At 46.6% G+C, this 25679-nt stretch overlaps 1 protein-coding gene across 3 annotated transcripts; it reads right to left on the bottom strand.

Moving 5' to 3' along the window:
- Window positions 1-1688: 1688 nt before the first annotated feature.
- Window positions 1689-25292, bottom strand: ASCC2 (activating signal cointegrator 1 complex subunit 2). 3 transcript variants are annotated; one of them, XM_068653554.1, is made up of 19 exons: window positions 25160-25292; window positions 23986-24081; window positions 22851-23009; window positions 22363-22533; window positions 20527-20656; window positions 18816-18883; window positions 17450-17560; window positions 16449-16561; window positions 14349-14423; window positions 13676-13783; window positions 12780-12848; window positions 11968-12042; window positions 11461-11647; window positions 10696-10910; window positions 8927-9046; window positions 5382-5606; window positions 3646-3754; window positions 2988-3067; window positions 1689-2468 (listed from the first exon to the last, which is right to left on the bottom strand). In XM_068653554.1, exons 1-19 carry the CDS (start codon window positions 25271-25273, stop codon window positions 2300-2302), a joined length of 2394 nt encoding a protein of 797 aa, XP_068509655.1. In that variant the 5' UTR covers window positions 25274-25292; the 3' UTR covers window positions 1689-2299. The 3 variants fall into 3 exon arrangements, with proteins under 3 accessions (XP_068509655.1, XP_068509657.1, XP_068509656.1); XM_068653556.1 differs by lacking the exon at window positions 25160-25292 and adding an exon at window positions 24959-25101; XM_068653555.1 differs by lacking the exon at window positions 25160-25292 and adding an exon at window positions 24360-24930.
- Window positions 25293-25679: the final 387 nt, after the last annotated feature.

Below are 25679 nucleotides of genomic sequence, written 5' to 3'. Positions count from 1 at the left end.
CGCAGGGCTGTGCTGGTTCATAGCCCTCCATCATTTCACAGCAGTGAAAGGGCAGTGAAATGTCTGTGAGGACTCGAGGGTGGGCACCTCTCGTCCTGAACCTGCTGCTGCAGGACACAGCCCACGCCTCTCCCTCCTTCCTATATTTTCCCTAATGAGCAGCACTTTCAGCAATGGATGAGACAGAGCAGATTACAGCCAGCGCTAATGCGAGAAGCTTTATTGTGTTTGTAAATACGTGCCAGACAGGAGTAAAACATTTGCTCCAAGAACATTAAAGAGGACTTTAAAACATTGTGCTTGATTTTGAGCAAAGAACAACTCCAGCTTTCAGCGTCCCAGCTGTGCTTTTATAGAGCTGCTTAAGAGGAGCTGTTTAAGCTTTCCTGGGGTAATTTCAGCCCATAAAGGAGCGCTGCTTTACTACGAGGCCTGTCTGCAGCGCTGATGGCTTCACGCTATGCTGAGCAGGTGATAGAGATTTGCAGCTTCTTAGAAGCCAGAACTAAGGCTGAATGCAGTATTAGGAAGGGGAAAACTGCATCGTACCAGACTGGCAAGGAATAAATGAAGCTATTAGTCCAGAGAACAGTAGCTATAAAAGAAAAGAGAGTTAGTTATCCCAGCAGGTAATTTCCCTTGACAGGGAATTACATTCAGCAGCTTCTCAGAAATCCACTTTCTCCCGCGCCTTGTTGATCTGAGGTTGGGGCAGTACTGATGCGCAGAGGAAAACCTCGTCCCCGCAGCATTTAGGACTTCACCCGATTTGCATAATAGTGACAGCCGTTGCTACGCTTCTGGAAACAGCCCGGCACAACCTTGTTTGGCAGCAGCAGGGAACTGTCCAGCCCTGGGGTCCCCGCCCTCTGTGTAAAACGAGGCAGCAACCAACGTAGGTGCCTCCAGTGCTACTGCGGCGCTGGGAAGGGAGAGGACAGCACTGGAGTGACCCTGGACCAGGAGCTGTAACACCACAGAGCCCTGGGGTAGTTTATTCAGCATGGGGATGACCACAGGCAGCTTCATCACCAGAAAAAACACAGCGCGGTGGTGGGGAGGGGGTTTCTGGATCACATTAACCAAACAAAAATAAAATGGTTTATCTGGAAGTTGGTCTCCATGAGGATGAGCACGCTCCAAAAAGACACACACTCTGTGACAAGAGCGATTGGAGCAGCTTTCCACCAGCTGCTGGGATTCCAGGCTCGCCTAGGCACAGTGTAGCAGCCAATGCCTTGGCATTCAAGCACCTTACCGAGAAGTTACAGAGCCAGCTGAGGGACTTGCTGGTGTCCCTGCGCAGGGAGCAACTCCATCACAAAAGAGAGTCCTCAGGGAAAGCCCTTTCAGCAACGAGAAAGCACTATTTTCTAATGGCTCCCAGCCTTCCAAACAGCAAACGGGATGAGCGGGGCAGTTCTGCTCCACGGAGCGTGACAAGCAGTTATCAGGAGGCAGCTCCCCGGGGACTCTGACCCTGCTATCTTCAACTCCCATTTCCACACTGCTGGTAGCTGACACAGGATGCCGTGATCCTGATTTTCAAGCACCTCGAGTCTCAGCGGCCAGAGCTCATTTAACTGAACCAACACAAAGCAGCAAGTGAATTCCATCGCCCGCAGAGGCAGCGCAGTAGCGACGTTCCTTAAGGACCGATACAGTTCGTGAGAGCCTAAAACACCAACTACGAGATTTAAATCATTTATTCGCGTGTTCTGTTTTCACACACCTCACTCGAGGGACAGAAATTTATGAGAGAGCCTTATTCACCTGAACTCCCGGGTGTCAGCAACGGCAAGAGCCCGAGCGCTTTCCTGCCAGCCTTCATGCTTTACTGCAGGATAAGGCATTTTGGGGAGCTGTACGGGCTGCTCTGGGGAAGCCTTGCCACAAGCCACAGAGCTGCCCTTTGGGCAGCCAGCCACGTGGCCTGGAAGCCCCCTCGGGTTGCAGCGAGGGCGGGAGGAGCCAGTATGAAAATAAACCTCTGCGAATTATAAATAGTACAAAAGGAAACCAACGGCTGGTGCAGCCTGCCCCACACAGCAGGGTGCAGCCCGCTGTCACGCACCCCCCTCCACAGAGCAGAAATCAGCCACAGGGTGTGCCTGGGGGCGGGCAGCTCCTCTCCAAGACGTGCAGCCCTCCCACAGGGTGTGCAATTCCGCATCGAGCTGAAGTGCCAGGTATTGGAGCACGACATCCAGTCCCCTGAGCTAAGGGAGGGCCAGGGGAACGGAGCACAACTGCCTCCAAAGCAGAGGACTGGGGATGATGCAACACCTGGGGAAGTCCTTCAGGAAGGAATCATGCCTTTATTCCGCTTTCTGTCAGCCATGACTCGCCGATTGTGATTAGCTCTTGTGCTTTTATTTGCTTCCTTCTTCCTTCGTTCCTGCACCGTTTCCCGGTTCTGCCCGTGCCCCTTCACGTTCCCAACAACAGCAGAGCTGTCGTGCTTGTGCCTGCAGTGCACGGGGAGAAGGACATTACAACAAGCACACTGTATGCATGAAGAATGAAATGCATCATTTAAGAACAGACTTGGGAGCGAGGAGCTGAGCCGTCAGCCCCCGAGCCGTGGCTCACCTCAGCTCTGCAGGGTTTCTGCAGTGGCCGAGTCTCAGCGTCAGCCACGCAGTGACTCCACCCTTTTATGCTCTGAGGTTGTCAGTGATTACACTGCCCTGAAATCCCTGCGGGAGCTGTTCAGGCTCCGGGAAGCCGTGCTTTCCAAGATCCAATCTTGCACGGGGTTATGCCGATTACGTTAAAGGGATGTGCCACCCCATTTGATGAGATAGCACAACCAGCAGGGAAGTAAAAGCTGGGCAAGGACGTTACCACCAGCATGGTGGTGATCCTGAAGACAGGAATGCTAAGGAACAGGTACGGCTCCTCAACCACTCAAGTCAGCAGCAAGATATTCACTAATGCCAGCAGAGTTGTGGTTTCACACCCCACAGAGGGAGATGTTCACTTACCCCCCCTTCCTCGCAAGAAAAGCCAGCCGCCTGGCTTCAGCTCTCTCCCGCAGCACAGCTGGGTCCTGCACGAAGTGGTCCTACCGTGGGGAGGAAGGAAAGAGGTCAGTGCTGGGGTAAACTCACCAGCATCACTCTCAGAGCGAGAGCAGGAGCAGTTCTGTCAGACCACGGGACAGAGGATTCATTATTCATTATATGGCAGAACCCACAGGGTTGCTGTCAGTGACACTAAACACAAAACCTGGCAGAAAACCTCAGACTTCTTCCCACATCCTACCTCTGCCAGCTACACCACTAACACCCCCATCTCCAGGATATCCATGACAACAGAGCCTCAGTGACCCTGACACCATTCTGCTGGCATCGTCTGTCTACAGAATAAAGGAGATTAAACCTCTCCACGGAGTAAGTGTCATCACTCCAGTAAGGCTAGCCTAGGAAGCTGTAGATAGCTGTACTCAGGGGACATTTCACAGTCCAGCACACCACAGAAGTAGCCTCTCTGGAAAGCAGCTCAGTCTCCGTGCTAACATTAAAAGATTCCCTCTCTGAAAGAGGAAATCAATTCCCATCATCTCTGGCAAACATTAACAGGTGAAGCTGGTAAGACGTAAGATGAACCTTAATACAATTCCAACAGCAAGCTAAATGTCACCTTTGGTCTTTCCTTTTCAGCTTCTTCCTCTTCCTCTTCATCCTCTTCCTCATCTTCCTGTCCTTCCTCCTGTCCTTTTGGTCTCAAGACTTGAGGAGTTGTGAATGGCCTGAGAATTAAGACACACACAGCAAACAATGAAGAGAGCACAGCCACGAGGGTTTCGCTGAACAGCACAGCACGCCCTTTTCATTTCACAGCATTGCTTTCAGAAACACGATACACAAGTTTCATGGACTTGCCTCTTTTTCTGGAGAAAAAAAGATTCAGTAGCTAATATTTACTATGGGCAATTAACACACATAAAACACTAGTTTTTTTTTTTTAAAAAAAAAAGAAAAACCCTGAAACCTCACAAGGAATTTCTCCAGGGAAATGGCTGCTTCCTTTGGGAGAAGGGGAGCCACACACCCCACAAAGCATTAGTAAGGAGCAGTGGACTTGTACTTTGCTTTAGCTCATCGTTTAGGGAGCATCTATTGTAGCAAGGCAAACCCTCAGACCTCAAGCTCAAACAGCCAGAAACACGTTAATGCTCAGAAAGCTTTGTGCTCTGAAACCACTAGGGCTGGCTGGTGGTTATCCAGAGCCCCAGTTCCACTGCTGTGCCCCAGTTTCACACAGGGGGAAATGCTTGGAGAGATCCATCAGGCTTTATGAATCACCCTGAACATGCAAAGCAGCACAAAGGGCCTGCAGGGGGGTGAGTGGAAATCCAGCACGTGCCTATAGCTCTTCTTTGATGTGTGTGGCTTTATTTTTATTTATTTAAATTCTATTGGGATTCAAATCCACCAGTCCACTGTCAAAGAAATAAACGTAGAACTAAATGAGTTTCTGTTCCTTCAAACCTATAGCTCTAATTTTCAGCAATAACATCCAATAATTGTTCCTGCTGCCTCTCTAGAAGCAGAGAGCACTGAGCACCTGAAAGACAGGAGAAGACTTGAGGACCACACCATTAAAGGCAAACCACAAAAAGGATGTGAATTGGTTTCAACCTGCTTTAGGAGAAAAAAAAAAAAGGCAGAAGGAACCAAATCGGCTGCCAGATGCATTTTGGCTTTAGGCTGGAAATAGTGACATACTCGTAACACACCAAAATTTAAAAGGTCACCTTCAGAAACACTAAACCAGCTTGTAAAATGTCTTTTCTACCTCTAGCTCATATTTCTAAAACAAATATTCTACAAGACCCATGCCAAACTAACCCTTTGCTCACTAAAAGCTGATTGCCTCCAGCTGCCAGGCGCTGTGCAGAGAGCTGTGCAGTCTGTCGCAGGCTGAATTCCAGCAGGCAGCACGAGAAGCCAGAGGGGACTGGCACAGAGTAAAACTCCACTTGTTCCATTTCCGAAATTTCAAGCTTTTGCTTTGCTAACCAGCCATTTTACTTTACGCTGCCCAGCTACACTCAGTCATCATCCCAGAGAGCCCATTTCCCCCCTGCTGCAGGGCAGTTATCCTATAAACAGAAGCACTGCTGAGTGCAAGTTCCAACACAATGTCAAAGTCCCCTCTTAGATCTGGATGCAGAGCAGAGGTGATGGCCAAATCCTGCAGACACAGAACGTGGGAGCTTGGTAACTTCCTGGGTGCACGCTACAGAACAGCTCCCTACCAACAAGGGAGAAGGAGAGACCCAATATCCCTCCTCACACATGACAGAGAAAGCATAAGCAACAAAAAAAGGAAATTCCTATCAATTTTGTACACACTGAAGCCCCAGCACCTACCTCCTGCTGATCAGCTCATCATCTGAGTCAGCATCATTTGCCCCCACTTGGTTTCCATCGTAAGTGTCATCATACTCGTCCTCATAGTCCTCCCTGTAGAGCTGAGCTTCCCCTGGCTGCACAGGAACCTCTTCCACGACCACGCTGTACTGGCTGTAGCGCTCCTTCTGCTCAGCGATCAGGCGCTTGTCGTTCAGCAAACTCCTGGTCGTCTCCTTCTCCCTGCTGCACTCCACAGCGTGGAAAGGAAGGGGCAGACAAAAAGGCAGCGTCAAGATCTCTGTAAGTTACTTTTTCTCCTGCTATTAAGTAGAAGCTGAAGCAATACAAGACCCACCCCAAACTTCGCAAGCACCACTTCAGCCTTCCTATTCCCCCTCTGATTTGTACCAGGACTGGTTGGGCTTCTAAAGTCAGCCACTCCTGGCTTGGAACAAAGTCATTTTTTAAACAGAAGCCCAGCAAGATTACACAGTAGATAGGAACAGGAATTGGAGACTGCCACGGTCAGCTGGGACAGAAGGGAAGGTTTAACAGAAGGCCAAGTGCAATTATACTCGAGCTGAATTTTGGCCAAGACCCAAATAACACAAGAATTCACAGGAATCTTGAATGGCAGACTGTTAGGGTTAGGACACAGCCCTGCGAGGCCCAGAGTGCCCTCTAACACCACGCTGCAGTACTGTCTCACTGCAGCAGCATGCTTAGCTACACACTGCAGACCAGAGCTGCACGGCCATACCTGTTCCCATAGCCTAGAACCTCAGCTTACAAAATATGGGTTGCAAAATATGAACGTAGATGGGAAGACCCCCCAAAAATACCTCTGCGGCAAGTAAGGATTAGCACAACGAAGAGAAAAACAAAACAGTGGATCTGTGCTGCTGATCTAACATATCAAGGCATAGCATGTATAATTTTTTTTAATGTTTAGAAGGCAAGTAAGCAGTAGTCATTTTAAAGAATCAAAGACCAAGAAACAGAAGTTTTGGCAGAAATGTTGAAGAACAGCCACTGAGATGCTACGTCTCAAGCTGCACAAGGAAGCTCTTTGAAGTCCTGTTTTTCAGACCAACCATGCACACAATTATAGCAAAGCAATAGGAAATCCATGTTCAAGTATTCACAGGACAGTTTGCAGCCCCCAAAGTTTAGGAGGAACATGCATCAGCGATCTATTTGGAATCCGGATATTACCAGAGAAAGAATCTTTCCAAAGCAAACCTTTTGTGAATCAAGAATGGGTAGACCTGTGTGATATTCTAGCAAGAACTGGGGAAGCGATCCAAGAAGCCTGATTTTTCTTAAGAACCTCAAGATACAGTAACATTATAGATATATTGCCTCCCTTCTCTCCCATGACTCATAGTTAAATGCCTGAAATTTAACTGCAAAATGCCCTACAGAGCATGTGGTTAGTTCACACATACCTAGGCGGGGATAACATCTCGTGTTGGTATTCAGCATGAGACTGAACTAAACATTCAATAATTGTTTCCTGCTGAGCTGGTCTGATGACTGCAGCAAAGCTGCAATGAAATGTTTCAGGCAGCAATTCCAGGAAAAACAGTGGGAATTTTTTTTTTCTGGTGTTCGAGACATGCTCTGACTTCAAGAGACAGATTCACCTGGTGATTACAGCTGGACATGCAGAAACAGCCGTGATCACCCTTCCAGATCAGCAAAGCATCACGTAGACACTATTATATTCATTTCCTCATGCCTGTTCTTCTCCTCATCCTGGTGTGGCTTTCTCCTTTATTAACAGTCCCTGCCCCAAACTGCTCACACTTATCCACACAGCAGCTAGCGCAACGGGGCCCAACCTGCTCTGGCTCTTTAAGCACTGTTGCAACACCATGCGTAGCAGCAGCAGCACTCTGAACAGAAGCAGAATTTGGAGAGGAAACAGTTTTAAGGAGAACAATACGGATAGATAAATACAATCAGAGTTGTGCACAGGTCTCAAACTGTGTTAGGAAAACTCTGTTACCCAGACACCTGGGTTTCTTGCTTGTAGAACAAAGACGTCTACTGAAAAAGTTGCACTTTCAGTGCTGAAAGGACACACTCCTCATATTTATGGAGTTTTGAATGTTAAATCCCAGCGAGCAAGGTACCAGAGCTTACTCTTTAGGTGTAGGGCACACATTGATGATCTCAGCTAGTTACCTTCAGGTTTTAAGAACCATTCAAAGCATAAATAATGAGGAGTCTGGAGTCCTGTGCAGAGTTCTCTCTGTTTAAGAATGGCTTTGAAATGAAGACATAGCCTGAGGGATGCCAGGCAATGCCAGGAACAGCAGCAGTAAGAGGTCACGTAACAGTATGGCAGAAGAGATGTCAGCTTTCTCAAGGGGTAGTGTTACCCCTGGAGAGAAGACACGGCCTCCTTGGCAGCAGCCAGAGGGCAGTGCCGTGGGAACAGGGTCCCACGACCCAGCTGAGGGATGACTTACAACTTAGGAAGCTCTGAGAGTGATCTGCAGAGGGAGCTCCCCGCTGGGTTATTCCACAGATAGGGTGCATGGTGCTGAACTTGACCCAGGGAGCGCTCTCGGCAGCCACCCACGCGGAATAAAAACCCAAGCACACCAGTGCACGACACTCCTGCAGACGAGGTGTCTGCCTGCACTCCGAGCTGGCCAACACAATGCGGAGGGAGAGACAATATTGTGCCTGGGAATTCTGAGCTATGGGCATTTCTAAAGTCTTTACCTTGTTCAGAGGAAAAAAAATAAATTCCTTGCCTAGTCACTATAGTGCTGCTGCTGAAGAACTGTTTGACTGGACTTAGGTAGGGACAAAAGCGGTTTTCTCTCGATATTTGATGCAGCTTTGTAACCAAAGCACTAACTGGGAGCTCCCAGGGTCACGCGGCTCAGCCTGCAGCCACTCTTATTTAGATTCCTTGTTCGTACATAACAACATAAAGATCATACTTAACTGATTAGAGGAAAAAGAGTTCAGAAAGAATCTGAAACAAATCAAGCATATTATTGAGATACGGCTGACACTAGCGGGAGCCAAGAGGAAATCGGCAGGGAGTGTGGCACAGAACAAAATGCCAAACCAGGCAAAAAGTGAGGTAAATGCCTCTCTGCGGGGCTTAGAGCAGCAGGAACAAAGGGAGTCTAACCCCCCAGCGTTATCAGATTTGGAAGTGGATGGATATTGGAACTTCACTTGTATCTAAAACAAACCGTTGTGTTATCTCTGAGTCACAACCTCAGGCTAGTAGAGATGGTTGCTTTTCAGGTTTGTTCTTCAGTGCAGGTTTAACATTAAGACCAAGAGAACAAAACATTACAAATGAGCTTGGCAGAGCAATTGCCAGCAGCGTACAGAGGAAAGGCAATTAGGAAAAACACTGAACTGAAATCAACCCCTGGTAGTATTCAATTTTACTTTCCCAGAGAAAAAGAGCAAACAAGTGGGAAACATTTTTGATAAGCCTTAGCCCTGCCAACAACTTCCTGCAGAAACAAATCTGTAGGTTCATTCCTCCTGACAGACGGGGTTAATTAAAAATGCACAGTACTCACCGCTTGCCTTTTTGTATCCGAGAAACGTCCACTGAATCCCTACTGGAAATATCAAACTCATCGTTCTGGAAAACATTATGGCGGGAATTGAGTAGAGGTGTAGGGTCTGGCTTTGGCTGTCTGTAAAATAAATTAAAAGAGAGATTGCAAACAGAGGTGAAGATGAGGAAAACCAACTGCTCTCCTTCCTAAGACCTTGGTTTATCCTCTACCATTCTCACAGGCATCCACTGCATGCCATGATCCTCACTGTGCTGCTGACTGACTGGGACACAGACTGTAATCCCTTCGTTTCACTGCTGCAGTGTGGTATGTGCACAACCACTACATGGCACTGGTTTCAGATAAAAGACACCGTTTTTGAAAGTTACCTTTGTGGGGAAACCAAAAGCAATTTACAGAAGGCAAAAAGGAAATTATTTTGCTCATTAAAGGGTAAGTTGAGCTGTTCAAGAGCATGAATTACTTAAAAGACTGGTCTCAAAACGGCAATTCAGTAAAGTCAAACGCTAAATATGATGAATTACACAGTGGCAAACATTGCAATAGTGTCCTGCTGCTGAATTCGGGATATTTATCTCTCTGTGGCTTCGTTTTAATTTTGTCTCAGAGTTCCAGGTTACGTTTGTTCAGTTTGTAAGTCAAAAAACCATTGTCTTTACATTCATTGTGTTGGTGCTGCTAGCTCAGCTGGGCATCCCAAAATGCTGCTGTATTCACTTCCAAAATCAGCAGTGATCAGAACTGTACATTTGCTACGGAACTGACAGCTTTGTTTCAAAATGCAGAAGGCAAGAAAAAACATCCAGCTCTATCTTCTGTAACTGCAAGCTTTGCAGTACTAGCAGAAAAAAAAAAGAACCTTCCAAAAACCCACCCCACGTCATTTGTGCCAGAGTCAGCAGATCCGACTCTAAGAGCATGAAGATTGTTGCAGAACTCAGATTTTTTTTACGTCACTTTTTTGATAAAGATGCTTTCCTTTTTTAATGCAACAATGAGGCAGTCTGCCTATTCCTCCATGAAATGTGAGCAAACAGCACATTCACATCCTGACACTTAGTCAGAAACTGCTGTTGCAGCACAAACACATGCTAGCAGCTGCAGACAACTAAAACAACTCAATTCCACTGCCAGTTACAAACCCTACAATCTCATGTACAACCCAGAGAAGCAAGCAAAAGCCTGGCAAGTTTGGAAATGGCAATTCAGATCCATTTTTATCTACCCTTTGACAATCTCCCTGGTTTAACCTCATCCACAGAACAGTAGCCTTTCAAACACTGTATTTTGCCCTGCAGATTGAATTTCACCTCTGTTAGTTCCTTTGAAGATGCCTTTTTCTGCAGGAGAGCTAGCACCTGAACATCTATAACCTTGTCCTCTGCAGCAAAATAACTTTTGGAGACAACAGCATTCTATTGCTCAGCCCAGGCTAAGCCAATGTCCCTAGAACGGAATTTTAATATTTGAGAGTTTAATGGACACGTATTTTCATCTCCCATCACAAAACATGACCCAGCATCTGCTGTGCTGAAATGCTGAACAGTGAATGTTCCCATCTTGTGTAAGGACACAACGAGGGTAGGAAGTCAGTGGCACGTGGCAAGGAGCAGCTCTCTCTGCAGCTACCTACCCCAAGAAAATACATACAACTTCTTAGAACTTTTCTGCTACAGGTGTCTAACCTTCAAAAGGAAGGCTATTAAATAATAACCACAGTGTAAAATCAAAAGGCACTAAAACAGCACCAAAGTCCTGTCCCACACCTTCGCATCGTTCGGTCCAACTTCTCCAAGGATGGCACCAGCTTATCTTCAAGTATGTTGTTGATCACCTGCTCTGCGTTGTAACTGTACTCTTCCAGGCAGGCCAGGATGAAGCCCTCACCAAGGTCTGGCAGCAGGTCTTTGACTTGAGAGATCAGGGAGTCCAGCTCCACCCCTGACACCTTGGTAAGGGGGGCAGCAGCTGCACCAGCACACTACATAAACCAAACAGAATAGGTGGCATTACTGGAAAGCAGCAGCAGCTGGGGCAAGGTAGATACACATTAAAAAAGAGAAAGGAGCGGTCTTGGTTATCAGGATTTACACAATGAATTCAAAGACTGAAGTCAAAAGAAGAGAAAGCAGCTAAGTTGCTAATACTGTACAAAGTCTATGATGGAGTTGGGCACACGACCACTTCTGTCTGTCCCTGAGTCAGCAAGAACACTCTGGTAAATCCTTTCCTCGGATAACATATGAAATTCCCCTTTTTTAAAACGTGCACAAGATCTGCAATGATGAAATGTGTTATTTGAAAAAAAAAAAAAGAACAACACACAGCAACAGGAAAACCAGACCAACGGGATTTCAAAGAAATTTACTTAAAGATAAAGCCAGGATTCAGGTGTAGCTGTACTTCGTCTGCACCAAAATCTAGCAAAGGTAAGAAATCTAGCAAAGGTTAGATTTCACGCAACCCCAAAAGCTGAGCAAACCAATCCTCTCTTCACAGACAAAGTGAGGACAGAGAGGTGCTCTACCCACCTCATCCTCTGAGGCATACGCAGCCCCAAGCTCTTCTCTGTCCTCAGCAGTGCTCTCCACCATTGCTGATGCTCCATTAGATGCCGCTGGTGATGTTGGATCCTTAGTGACTTGTGCTTTTTTCCTGTCCACACCTTCCCAAGCACTTTCCACTGCTTGGAGGATATAGGCTGTCCTGGTTTCATCTCTAAGAAGACAGCATTAAGGAAGTTTCTCACGTTCTAGATGCTCATATTCAGACCCCACCTTGGAGTAGCTATGCATTTTACAGTAATTCCCAAGCCCATGCCTACGTGGAGTTGAACCTGGTGACCTCCAGAGGTCCCTTCCAACATCCACCATTCTGTGATGCTGTGATTCTCCCCTCTCTTTTTTTAAGAGAAGGTTTTTCAATCCTTTGTTGCTGGTCATTCAGCTTAACCAAAGGCAGCAACAGTGGAAATGCCACTGCCATGGAAGAATCTAAGAGTGTCCAGGTTTGCAAAACGTGGTGAGAAAAAAGGATACAGTGTGGAGGATGCCTGCTGAAGCAGACTGACATCATCTTCAACGGGAAACAGCTCATCATAGTCACGAAGAAACCTAAACATGCAGAGGCAAGTTTAATCAGCTGAACTAAAGAATTAATTAACTGCAGACCTGCCACATCCTGGCATCCCTGCTATGCCACTCTGGCCTCCTCACTGCTCAGGTAGCAAGAACGTGTACAGCCTCCCACCCGCTCGGGAATTCCAGCACGTGCTGCCCTGTCTGGTTTTGCTCCCATTACACTGCAGCAACACTTCCCAGTAACCCATCAGAGCCAGCTGTAACGCTCCTTCCGATGCTTCGAGCCGTGAGCCAGTGCTGCATTATAGAGAAAATACGGTTTATGATTTGAACGTGAGCAGAATGACAGCAGTGCCAGGAGGACAAGATCAAATTCCCTGTTCTGCCATTTACTTTGCACCTTCAGCATTAGCACTTAATAACTTTCTGGTCTGATCACCCCAGCTGAAAAGCACAGATTAGTAATAACAGCCTAGCTTGTCAAGGTAGCTAATGACTAAATTGCTATCCTCCACTTTGAAAGTCAGGATTAAAGAGAGTGAAGAATAACATTCTTCAGCGTCACACAACATCCTCCTCGTCTTTACAATAAAGTCTGTACCGCAGTCGGAAATCCTCTCACAGCAGCTCTCCCAGCTAGTTAGGGTGATTTCTAACTCCCAAATGCATCGTAACTCCTCATAATAATGTCTTGGGCAATTCTGGTGTAAAGAATGGAAGAAGAAGGCAAACTGACCCTCCCCTTGGGCCTTTTTTTAAGCCAGACTCACCTCCTTTCCTGAAGCACTGACGTGAAGATCTGTAGAAATTCTTCAATAAAAGGCTGAATATTCTCACAGCTGCATGAAACAATGGCACACAGTGAAAAACTCAGCGGTAAGCCTACCACATTGCACAATCTCCACATTCTGCTCAAACTAGTAACGCTCATACATCAAGGCAAAATCCCATTTTAAAAGATTTCAGTTCACTTCTTGGCTTTCATTGATGCAAAGGGTCAAATGGAAACAAGCTTCTTTTATGGCTTCAGCAAACATGTTGGCCAGTTAGATCTAAAGCATTATCACAGTTACAATTACAAGGCTCAACAGACTTCACAAATCATTGTTTGATGCCTCAGACCTGCAATAAGCAGAAAAGGGTGTGTAGCACTTTTGCAATTGCACTGTATTATATGTCTTGGGATTACACCAGTGAACCTCCCAGGAAATATGTGCTCACTACGCAGGAACAGATGCCAAGCAAGCTCCTGCTGCAACCTTTCTGTTATAAAGCCTAAACCTTCCATTGCTGCTGATGCATCAAGCCTCGCAGCAGGACAGAACGCCCTTTGCATTGGGTCAGTACTAACTACTAAGAAAAAGCAGAATGGGAGCCATGGAGGCCAGCAATCTATGAAACCTGTAAAGAGCACAAGCAAAGGGATCTCCCCAGTAGAGCACTGGGCTTGCAATCAAGATCCACGTTCTTGGTCCCCTCCCAAAATTTGCAGCATGGTTTTGGGTCATTTCAGTTCTTTCATTTATAAAATAAGGGTAGTTATACTTGCCTTCATTTTGAAATTACTCACAGAGCTACAGCTAGGAAGTACTTATTAGTTAACTATTTGCAAAATAGGAAAAAAATCAAGTAGCTGGCTAGTATCACGAAGACCAAACGCCGATACCTGCTTTCTAAGATGGGCTGCAGACACACTTGGTTTATGAGGATGTGAAAAGCTTCCATCACTTTCTTTCTGGAATGTGAAATTCTCCTCCACAAATCAGCAAAAACACTTCAGAGAGAGTAAAGAACATATTGTTGGTGTCAGCACAAGAAATCCAAATCTTTAACATTCCTCCAGAGTTATCCCTCTAGAGAAGGGATTTCATTAGCTGAATCATTTATTTGCTGCAAGGATCAGAGATTAGAGTCATTCCATACTCACTACAAAAAATCCATGCTCTAAATAAAGTTGGTCTCAATCGCCAATTGCCCTGACAGCCAGGCTCATGATGTATCAACTGTATCAGCACAGCCTGTGCTTTGAAATGCAATGAGACCAGTCTACACAAAGAGATATCATTCCCATTTTCACACTTTGTTACAATTCGGATGCATCTCCCATCAAGTTTCTTCTTAGACAGCAGTGAAAGAATCATTAGTCACCCCACTGCCCAGGAAAATTTGGAATTAGAAGAGCTGCCTCTTCAGAGCTCTTTGAAGCAGCATTAAAAAAAAAAAAAAGAGAGATAGGAAGACTTTGCAGAGGTGGGCAAAGCAGCATGAAGTACGTTTTTAACTAAGCCCTGAGAGAGTCTTACTGAAAAGAAAAGGCAAGTCTTCGCAGACATTTTCACCTGTTATCCTCATAATGCCTCTTCTTAATTGCAGACTCCAGCTCAGGAATGGCCAATTCATAAAACGATGCTAATCTGTAGAAAGAGGCAACAAAACAGTAACTATCAGCTGAGGTTTCCAAAATCATTTGCAACACTAAAAAACAAATCAAACGCTTAATTTCACTCCTCACTAGCAGCCCTCATTGGCATTACCCATTTTGCCATTTGTTTCCTGAAACACAAGTAAGCAAATACACAATAGACAAAGAGCAGCAGCCTGAGGAAACAATCAACGTATCTTTAAAAATAAAGGCGAAGAAACGCATTTGAAAAGCATCCTGCTACTAAATAGAAAAACCAACCTGCTCAGCTGAGAAAAATCTCAAGCACAAATTCACAGTCTGCAAAGAGCTGAGTCTGTCCCAAGACAACCCCTCCCACCCCAATATTCCTGTGGCCCTACCTAAAAACTGGTTATGAAACAGGGTGCGATTTCCAACAAAGTTTTATTGGTCTTGCTATTTGTCTCTGCTGTGAGTGAGCATTTAGATGAAGGTATCCAACATGCAGAAAGCCTAAGAGGATGTTTCAGTAGGATGGACAGAGAGGAAACAAAGGTTTATCTGGTCTGGTTTCATGGTTTGTGTCAGGCAGCCCACTCAGACCCTTTTCTTCAGGGACAGAGCATCAAGAGATGTGGAGAAGCGTGTCCTCACAGAATAATAACCAGTGCTGCTTCCTGAGTGGCTGGGTGTTACAAAATAAAAGGTTTACAGCATTTTGCGCAAAAGCCAAGCCTGCTGAGCTGATGAGCAGGGCCTCCATGGGAACATTACATCCACGTTTCATATTAGGTGCCAAACACATTAAATGAATATCCTTGAGGCAAATGCAGCAGAAGCTGGTTGATACTTTTAGTCATGGAGATAAATTAGCACGTGCCAACAATTCAGGCCCAGACTGGCTCTAAACATATGACACGCAGATCAGTTTCCCCTCCCCATACTCCAAAGACCCGGTGACTAGTCCATATTGAGAAGTAATGAAAATGTTGCTGCTGTCCCACTGCAGAGATCAAGAGTATTTTAGCACATCTCTGACATCAACAGCAGAATAAAAAGCAAAAGGCTTTCCTCCTCTGAGTAACCAAGCGTGCAAGCAGCACTGCTTGCCAACTCAGCCACCAACAGCCCACCAATCTGCTCTCCTTTCAATAACTGACTCGACAACAACATCAGAGGATAGAAGCCTACACACCCTGGAGCAGCATTACTCAACCTGCGGTCCATAAACCACTGACAGCTGCAAGACTTCAGAGGTTTGCAACAGGATTGGAAGCAAAAGTAAAAAGAAAAAGTGTTCGTTCACACAAGTAAGCAAAACAAGGGAATTAAGGAGAATAAATTAGCATTTCAGTTGGTCCTAAAAAAAGTGATGGGAATCCACCAGGTGATCAGGGGACTTAAAAACCCGGAGCAAGCTGGGAAAGTGTCACTCAAGGACTCGCAGCCTCTGTGGGAACACTCTGCTGTCTGGTCCTTGTGACCATCCTGACTCACCATCGCTGCAAACCAGAGCTGGGCAGGGAATTAGCTGTCAGCCCAGCTGTGACAGTGCTGGCTCGTCACCTTCTCCAAGGCACTCAGCTTTTGCCAAAGCTCAGTGATATTCTCTAGCATAAAACTTAGACATAACAACAACAAAAAAATATTTCTTTTCAGACCTGGACGGACTGTTGTTACTCCAAAAGCCTTTCTACTTCCTGTGTTTCAGGTCCTACGGCAGGAAACCATTTTCATACGCAGAGCTTTTCTGCTTGTCCCTCCCCATTCTTTCCTTTCAAAAGCATGCTGGGTTTTGAAATTGTCATGGTTGCCTGACCCTAGGATCACTCATGGATACGATGAAGGTGAACATTTAACAGAAATTCTAGGCACCCCTATAATATTTTGTGTTATCTACCAAGAGCCTGTGTATTCCCACAGGTCTGAACCTAGTAGTCTTTAGTTGCATTTAATCTGTACACTCTTGTCCATAAAGGCACTGGGACAGGACACTCCTGCACATTCAGTATTTTTACTTCACCAAAATAAGCTCTGTCTGCAGCCCAAGATGTACCTGTAGCAAAAGTCGTGTTTTTGAAAGGTCTGGCAGGCCAATGGGAAGACATCAAGAAATGCCCAGAGTGTTGTGCAAGTGTCACACAAGTACAGCACAATATCCTTCAGATCCTGAGAGAGAAAGAACAATTATAGAGAGAAAAAACACACAAGGCTTCCTAAAAACACAGTATAACCCACTCCACCTGGGACACATCATGCTTAGGCCAAGCCTTTTTTTTTGATTGCAGGAAGAGAGCCTGCTATCAACCATAAGCACTTTGTTATTGGGTCTGTAGGCACAGAGACAACACCTCTACTACAACTTCTGTCCTTTAAAGATCTACAGCGCGATCCCGACTGCTCGCTCTTGTTAAAGATTCTGTTAAATCACAAGAATCTTCATCACTTCCTGTTCTGGACAGCGGCTTTGCCCTCTATATATCCTCCACACGCAGTATTATTCCCCATCTAGCTGAAAAGACTGCAAAGCAACATTGCAGGAGGTGATTTCGGTGGTACACCTCAGTGCAAGATGCATTCCCAGGACAGCTGTAACAACCCCCACATGACAGACCATATGACCTGTGTCAGCAGCCAGCACAAAAAAACCAACCAACCAAACAAAAAAAAAACACTATTAATTAACTAGAGTTAAGGTATACTGTTGCTAAACAAACATTTCTGAAGAAAAGACCAATTTTGATCCCTACCAGGATCACTTAGAGATTTGTCAGATGCTGTTACACTGCTTATAAGCTGGTTAAGTGAAAAAAAAAAAAAGCCACATTTAAAAAGAACTCATGATACGATGGATATGCTTGAAATGCATGATCAAAGCAACAAACTCATGGTGGAAAGGCTTTCTCATCAAGTCATATGACAAGCAGAGAAACAATGACACACTGACATGCTGTACGAGCTACATGGGAACAGAATGACCCTCTGTGGTCTCAGTGCTTCACAGACCGTTCAGTCTGCAGGACCACAAACAGTAAAGGGCACGGAGCAACAGCTCACCTGGAGGGGCATGTTCCCGGGAGTCACATTTACTCTTTCTTCCAATTTCTGGGGCTCAGCAGAGGCTCCTTCACATTGCAAGCCACACTTACGCAAAATGTTGTTGAACACCTAGAACAAGAGAGCATAAAGGTGTTAAAAAAGACCGGGGAAAGCAGTGGGACATGCCTTACCTTATTAACCACCAGTTCTACCACCATCTATACAATATGTGACTGTCCACACAGCACAGAGCTGTGTGCAATGAAAGCTGCAACAGATTCTTGCAGGCTGCAGGAGGGGCCACACCACTTCTGAAATTCCATGGGAGTTGCAAGTAATTCAACTGCAGCTCTACATGTTGGTGGTGCTGAGACAGGGACTGTAGCTAACCCAAATCCTCAGCTACGTGAGAAAAATCAGCCAGCAAGGTCTGCCAAGACCAACACTGTGAAGTCACCCAGAACGGGACTAGCCCGACTTGCAAGGGAGCAGTGGGACAACTTGGAAGTTACCACCACCTCCTGCTTCTGAGCTCAGAGGCATTCCTGCCCTCTCTTCTGAGGTTAGCAGGACAGATTTTGTGGCTCTCGTTTATAAATTAAGCCTCTGTGAGAAAGCTGACAGAATTAGGTTCAGGATTTCTAACAATCTCTGGTGTAGGACCAATTTAAAAGCAACTCTCTTCCAATCTCAACCATTCTGTGATTCTCTGAACTCTTCTTCATTGGTACCTTTGGAGACTTGTCAAAGCCTCCTCCCAGAAGTGAACGGGTGGCTAAAAGTACTCGAGTTACATACTTGGGGTTAATATTACTATTCTACTGGGCACATACTCTCCTAAAACCCGCACAGGTATCAACTCCTTTCATTAAGGAGTGTAAGCACATCAGCAGTTTAATGGATTAGTAACAGCACACCTTTGAGCTGTCACATCCACACATCTGAGACGCACTTTTGTAAGGCAATCCCTTCCAAGAGATTTTTGTTTGCTCCTAGGAACTCGCAGCATTAATGCTAACTCTTTCTACTACGTCAAACCTTAGCTACCTCTCACTGTGTTATTTTAAGTTTTAATGCTTCCCCGTTCAGGGGAGACAGGAAGATCAGTTATTTACTGTTTGAAAAGCCTAACAAAAATTCCTTGAGATTAACTGCCAAGAGAAGGCCTGGAGCTGAAGGAGGGTAACAGGAATTAGTGATCAAGTTATGGTTTCCAGTAAAGGTTCAAATATTATTTGAAGCACTTGAGCATAAATGAGATAACAAATACAAATGAGAGCTAGAACAAATACATTCTGCTTGCCTGTGACCACATTCACTCCCTCCCCCCATCCCCAAAACTATGCCAGTGTGCTCGGCCCTGGGCTGAGCAAAGAAGCAGTACCTGGAGGACAGTGGGCAGGGTTTCATCTAGGTCACCGAAGTAACTTGGCTGCTGAGTGAAGATATTTTCTGGGAAGAGAGGGTGAAGAAGACGACTTCCCATTAGTTCAGAGAGTCATGCCAACAAGCAAATTTACACCAGAAGACAGACTTTTACTACTGACACCCCTCATCCCGTCCAGATGTGGCTAACTCCCATTTAGGACTTGGGCACAGATTCACTTCTCGACTCATGCACAGCGCCCGCTCCTACAAAGCTGTCCCATCAGCTCCTCAGCGAGACTGGAGGGCTGCTAACAAAAATATGCGCAGCAGAGCAGAGCAAAGGAGATGTCAGAAGATTCACGCCTCAGGCGGAATCGATGAATAATGCAAATACTATCGTTAAACATTCCTAGCTCCTTTGTTTAACAAATGGAGTTGACTTTTAATTACTGATAACAGTTCAGCATACACTGGAAAATGTTCTGTAGAATATTTCTTAAGGGTAATGAGGCTTTAGTAATACCTGCTATTATATTACCAGGACTTCATTACCTTTACAAAATACTCGACTGAGTAATGGCACACCATAAATCCTGACCAAGGCAGTATAGAGGCTGCCTCTTTTCCTGTGAATTACTGTTCAGACTACGAAAATTAACAGAGTTCTCCAGCAAGGACAGAGCACGGGTAAGAGTTATGGGACAGGTTTCAAAAAAATTTATTCCTGGAGAAGAACCTAAAGTTTATCAAGTTATGAATTACACTGCAGAACTGCTCACGCCATTACTCTTGCCAATATAAAGCAAATAATCAGGTGAACAAATCATTGGTCACTTAACATGCAGCATTACTGCGTCGCACCCCAGAGGGTACGTAAAATTCAAATGAGGTTTCACACACTTGAGTCTTCTGAAGGATATTTTAATACCCAGATAATTTATATTGCACATCTGAAAGAGAACTATCTATCTTGTCATGCTTCCTTCCCAACTCTGAGGCTTGACAGCTAAATTTAGAGTGAAAATTAGTGAAAAAGGACAAAGGGATTCAAAAGTCTAAGCTTCTAAGCTTTTCTGGTCTGGAAATTTGGCTGTGTCACATGATATCTAGTGCTTCTCGTGCTAGTTTACTTGGAAACAAGACAGAAATAGCCACCAAAGAAAGGAAAATATTTCATGGCATGAACTGCAGACAAATTGGGCTAGCATTTAGGAACAAAGACTCACTTAATCCAAGGTTAGGTACGCTTCCACCTGTCGCTCAGGTGGATGTTAAAGATCACAAGTAGCTCTCTTGGGAAGAGAGCATGGGACAAACCCAGAAGCTAAACTAACACGCACTCTCTTCTTTACCGGATTCTAGCGTCCAAAGCTGAGCTGTTGCTTAATATGCACTTGCTGCTGCGGGTGACTCTACAGATGCTGAGATATCTCGGGATAAGCACAGCTTAAGCAATGCTCTGAAGTGCTTTGCAGTTTGAAAGCACTACATAAATCAATGCCTGCATTGAAATTTCAAGTTCTCCCACTTCATCCACCAGTAAGCTGCACAGCCACACTATCAGATTTTGCAGAGTATTCACAGTCCCCTCACGCTGCGGCTAAGAACAACCATGTATTCTAGTTGTTTTCAGAGCAGTGACATTAGGATAAAACCTCATTTGTTGCCTGCCATTCTAGGCAAGCAAAAGCCTAAACGCAATGAGCCGTTCCTTGCTTTCAACTAACCGATCATCTTCTGGAGCAGGGGACCATTTCCCTTTCCGAAGAGCACGCAGAGATCCAGAATCTTAGGGATGTCGAACAGGAAATTGTTGTAAATAATTTCTCCAAAGACTGAGGGAGTGATGAAGTGATCCTACAAAGAAAAAAAAGTCACATAAAGGATACTCCATATCTTACTTTACAAATGTCATTATAACGCCGCAGCTCTTGTTAAAACATCTCTAAGATGTGCATTGAAGGTTCTGCTTCACAGGAGGCAGCAGCTCTGTTTACACCAGTTTCTGCAGACCTTTCTATCCCCACATTCCCAGCTGCCTGTCACTGCCACCACACCATGCAGCTGGCCTTGCACCTCTGCTTACACAGCTAAGCTGTGCCCTGAACTGAAGCAATCGACCTAGAAATTAAAACAAAAGGCAATTGGTTTATGGTTGGTTCAGTTCTCAGTCCTATCTCACTACATGGCCAAATAAACAGCTGGGCTGACACAAAAAAGGCTCTGCTCAGGAGTAGGAATAAGTAGCCAGGCATGGGAAGAGCTTAACTGGCATGGACACTGAAAAAATCCACGTGAAATCCCAGCCCAAGGTTATTGGTATCCTGGAAAAGAACCAAGGCAACAAAGATGACTGCACCAGTGACAAGAAGTAGGAAGGAAACTTAGGAACTGCAGCTCTGTAACCTGACTGCTAAAATCTGTGTCCAATACAAGACTCACCGCACTCAAGGAATTTCTTTTCAAATTCTAGGTAACAAAAATTCCATTGTCTGTGACACTGGAAAGCAAGTGAGCTAAAACGCAATTTTGGAGTCAGTGATTTGCAGAAGACAGATTTGCCTGTGATGGCAAACGTTTTCCATCACAGAGAAAGGCAGCGTGCACATTTTCCCTGCCAGAGCAGAAGGCCTGGGCTTTATGCTGGCTAGGTTCAGTTTCTAGAACTGCTGCAGACTGCCTGCATGACAACAGACCATTCATTCTCTTCAAACTACTCAGCTATGAAATGGTTTCAGATGCTTGTCTGCCTCACTGGGGTGGTAAGATTTAATCAGATCCCGGAATGAAAGACACCATAGAGGTGTCGAGTACTTCTGCTGAGGCGGTGCCAGCTGCAGGCTCCAGCATTCCTTTCACCTGCTCCCTCCCTGCTCCGACTCCCACCCCAAAACCTTTCCTCCGTGTCCCAGTGTCACCACGGTGATAATCACACGAATCACCGCACTGCCAAGTAACACCAAGTGAGCCAAGGAAGATATCAAGGGAGTAATTGCCACAACACAAGGTGCCTCATCCTGCCCAAAGGCTTGTGAAAATTCCACGGCCGCTCATGGGAGTCGCACTCACACAATTAGGGATGAGTACGCCTCCCAATTATGATGCCAAGAAAACAGTAATTTAGAGCAATTTGTGCGTCCAAAACATGGAGAAAGTTCAAGCAGAGCCGAGCGTTAGCACAGATGACGTGACGCTGCACGGCACAGGGGAACCGAGGCAGTGAATACTCAGCCACCGGCAGCCTGCAAAGCCTGTATGCCACGCAGCCACAAAGGCCAGCTTGCTCTTTCTTCTCTCACCCCAACGTATCGCAGCACCACAGGGCGCTAACCTGCTATTAGAGAGTTGTTTGCCTGGATCTCCTTCCTAAGAAATCATCACATAGTTCAGATGCCTCAGCTCTGAGTGGTTATCACCTCCACACAGAGCAGCAGACTGATAAAAATAGACAGGGAGAGGAATGCAGCTAGGACATGCAAATAAGAATCACAATTAATTTCTCCAGTTGCCTTTTTTCCTAAGCTACACAGCCTGGAGTGCCTGTCAGGCAAGGAAACGTTTACCTTGGACTCCTTGTGAGTGGACATTCTCAGGAAAGTCAGGAAGACGCTCCGATGGAGGCGTTTCTGCATGTCGTTCACCTCTGGATGGCAATCCAACAACACATCAAACTTGCGAGGAGCATGGCTCAGGTAGGAATCCAGACACTTCTGAAGTGTCTCATCAAATATCACCTTGCACAGAAGGCAGAGGGGAAAGGAGGGAACAGCACAGTCAGAGGCTGCACTCGCGGGCAGCTCAGTTAAACTGAGAAGCCAAAACACTTCAGGTTCACCCATCCATGAAACACAATCAAACTCTTCAAATCAACAGTGAAGAACCTACAGGGAAATGCTACTTTATCTGCAATCTAAGGTGCAGTAACTAAAATGCTTGATAAAGGACATACTGAGGATACAGAAGTCTTTATGAAGATGATTTAAAATCCGTGCCTTTTGCCAGCCCCTAGACCATTCACACTTTTCCTCCAGCATCCACAAACAATTATTACCTGGCACCAAAACTTATCATGAGGCAAAGCCAGGAGCCAGTCCAGGTCATCTGCAATGAATTTCGCTCGCTCCAGGAATTCTTCCACTAAGGCAGGATCTCTGACAACAGGTGGCGGTCTGTATAGCACAAAAGACCGATCTGCTTTTATTTCTGGGTGCTGCAGAAAGCCAAAACACGGTATTAAAACCACGGAACGAGCGACAGGAATGCCCAGTTACCATCTGCGCTGCTCGCTGAGTTTTTGGAAACTGACACAAAAGCCCCACTTGGATACAATTTGTCACTCAGTTCCCTGACAACTTCCAATTTTCTGATTTTTGAAGACAGCAGATCAGCAGCTTTGTGTCCTTCCTTTTCGGCAATATTTTCAGACCTCTGCAATTCAGCAGATGATGCTCCTTGCACTCTATTAACCGAAAGCCTTGCAAAGCAGCCCTCCCACACCTCCAAAACAAACAGCAGCAGCTTAATGTCATGCCCATGAAATGCTGTCTGTGCCCTCTCTGTTTCCTCCAAGCTACTTCTCGCACAACGTTCCACAAAGTCACCCCAATATGACCACAGTATACAAAGAAGAAACTTCCTCCTCCCCTTCCTGAGGGAAACTTCCTCCACATTTCTGGAAGAAAAGGCCAGCTGTGGATGTCATTTTGTGCATGACTTTGGATGTTCCTATGTGGCAGCACGGGAAGGCCACTCTCATGCTGGGCACAAGCACGAGGCAGAGACTTCAAGTTCCACCCTGTGGTTCCAACCCAAAGCCAGAGGGCGGGAGGACTCAATAAGCACAGAGTTCTGCTGGCTCTGAGCTACGCTGCACGCAGCCTGCAAAAGCTCCCAGTGTTCTCTCCTCTGCAGCAGCTTCCATTGCTCATCAGGCTGCTCCTTGAAAGGATGAGGAGTTTGAGGACAACACCATTTATTGCTGGTGTTGAACACAGCTGAGAATTTTTGTTTTGATGGTGGTTAAATGAAAACTCACTACCTGAACGTAGTAAAACAGTGTCTTGAACTGGAAAGCTGTCCAAATTTCTCCATAACCCGGGCCAAAGACCAGTTTTACCCAGGTCTCAATATATGACAGCAATGAAAGTTCAAGGCCTTGTTTGGCTTTCAGGAAAAACACAGCTCACCAGTGCCGGTAACGTTCTCAGCTTCCCCGTCTTGGGATCCTTTTCTGTCAGCTGGAGTTCATCCAGGGGCAGGGCTGGCATCGTGCTGACTTCCTCCTGACCACGGCAAACAGAAAAACAAAAGCAGTACAGGACGCGTGTTACAAGCTCAGTCAACCAAAGAGGTCACAGCCCCCCCACCCCATAACACACACGGCGGCTGGAAATACGCCTGCACAGAGCAATTTTCAAACCACCCTAATACCAAACCTTTAAGGAACACCCAAGAGCCAGCTGCACATGCCTTGGAAGAAACGGTGCCGTGCTTCCATCCCCAGCAGGGAGGCCACACACATCCCCAGGGACAACAACAAGCTGGTTTATGGGAGCTTCACCTTTAAACCTGGTTCCTGAAGAGCTGTGTGGAACTGCCTGCCTGGCAGGCTGTTTTAATGCCTGCAGCCTGTCTCACGAACTGAAGAGGCAACCAAACGACAGCCTGCCCACAGCCTACCAAAAGGAAAGTTTTGGTTCCTGCGTGGCAGATTCCTTCTGTACTCAGCCACATCAGGGACACAGCGTGAGCTCACAAGACTCAGCCTGCCCCTGCCAGTGTCCTGCGTGTGCTCAGAGATCCACCTTCCAGCTGTCAACAGCATTTGTAGACACAGAAGCGTTTTGATCAGTGCTCTGAAACTGACTCTAAGTCAAACCTTAGTTGTTGGAAAGAGATCTGGTGTGCCTTTTAAAAAGCTTCAGATAGTAATAAAAAAAAAGGGAATTGCCAGATAACAAAGCCTTCCATCTCCACCTAACACTTCAGGGCTCGATGTTTTCGTGAGAAAACCGAAACGAAAACACCCCAGACCAGCACAGCTTGGAAAAGCAGCGAGAACCCTTTATGTAGCTGGTGTAATTTTGGGGTGAACACCCCAAACGGCAGAAGCGAGGGCTGGGCGCACCCCCCCGCCCCTCCCCCACCCCCCTGAGGCACCTCAGGGCCGGCCCCGCGCTGCCCCCACGGGAGGCTCGGGCCCGGCCTGGAAGGCCCCGAGCGCGGGGAGCCCTCCCCGGGAGCCCAACACACGGCCCTGCGGCTCCCCGGAGCGGCACCCAGCGGGCTCCGCCACCCGGGGCGCCCCCCGACACCCCCGGTCCCAGCCCCCGGGCCCGGCCCCGGTCCCCACCCCGTCACCGTGCGGCCGCGGGCAGCCGGCACCGCGCTTCCGGGTCCTCCGCGGCTCTTCCGGTGGCGGCCGGAAGTCCGTGGAGGGGAGGCCTCCACAAGGGAGAGGGGGCGGGGTCTCATAAAGCCACGCCCCCTCCACCAGGCCCCGCCCCCTCGCCCCTTGGCCGGGCCCTCAGAGGGGTGGAGGGGAGGGGAGAGGAAGGGGGGGTTGCTGCGCTCTGCGGCTGCCTGAGGGGAGGCTATGGGAGGTGGGGTCGGCCACTTCTCACCGATAAATAGTGATAGGATCAGAGGGGGTGGCCTCGAGCTGTGCCAGGGGAGGTTTAGGTTGGAAATGAGGAGATGTTTCTGTCAGAAAGAGCAGATGGGCAGAGTCACAGAATTGTCTAGGTTGGAAGAGACCTCCAGATCACCCAGTCCAACCTCTGACCTAACACTAACACTAACCAGTCCTGCACTAAACCATATCGCTGAGTTCAACATCTGAGCGTCTTTTAAAGACCCCCAGGGATGGTGACTCCACCAC

The sequence above is a fragment of the Anas acuta genome, chromosome 17 (genome assembly GCF_963932015.1).
Source record: "Anas acuta chromosome 17, bAnaAcu1.1, whole genome shotgun sequence".
NCBI lineage: Eukaryota > Metazoa > Chordata > Aves > Anseriformes > Anatidae > Anas > Anas acuta.
The sequence above is the reverse complement of the archived record's forward strand: the minus strand, read 5'-3'. Positions and strand labels throughout refer to the sequence as shown.

Excerpts from the sequence above, each read along its gene's own strand:
- ASCC2 (XM_068653554.1), bottom strand. The coding sequence starts at position 25,273 with ATGAGACCCCGCCCCCTCTCCCTTGTGGAGGCCTCCCCTCCACGGACT. Across the intron at positions 9,047-10,695 it reads TTGGACCGAACGATGCGAAG|ACAGCCAAAGCCAGACCCTA; the intron begins GTGTGGGACAGG and ends TTTATTTTACAG. Across the intron at positions 5,607-8,926 it reads CGGATACAAAAAGGCAAGCG|CAGGGAGAAGGAGACGACCA; the intron begins GTGAGTACTGTG and ends TGTGGAGTGCAG.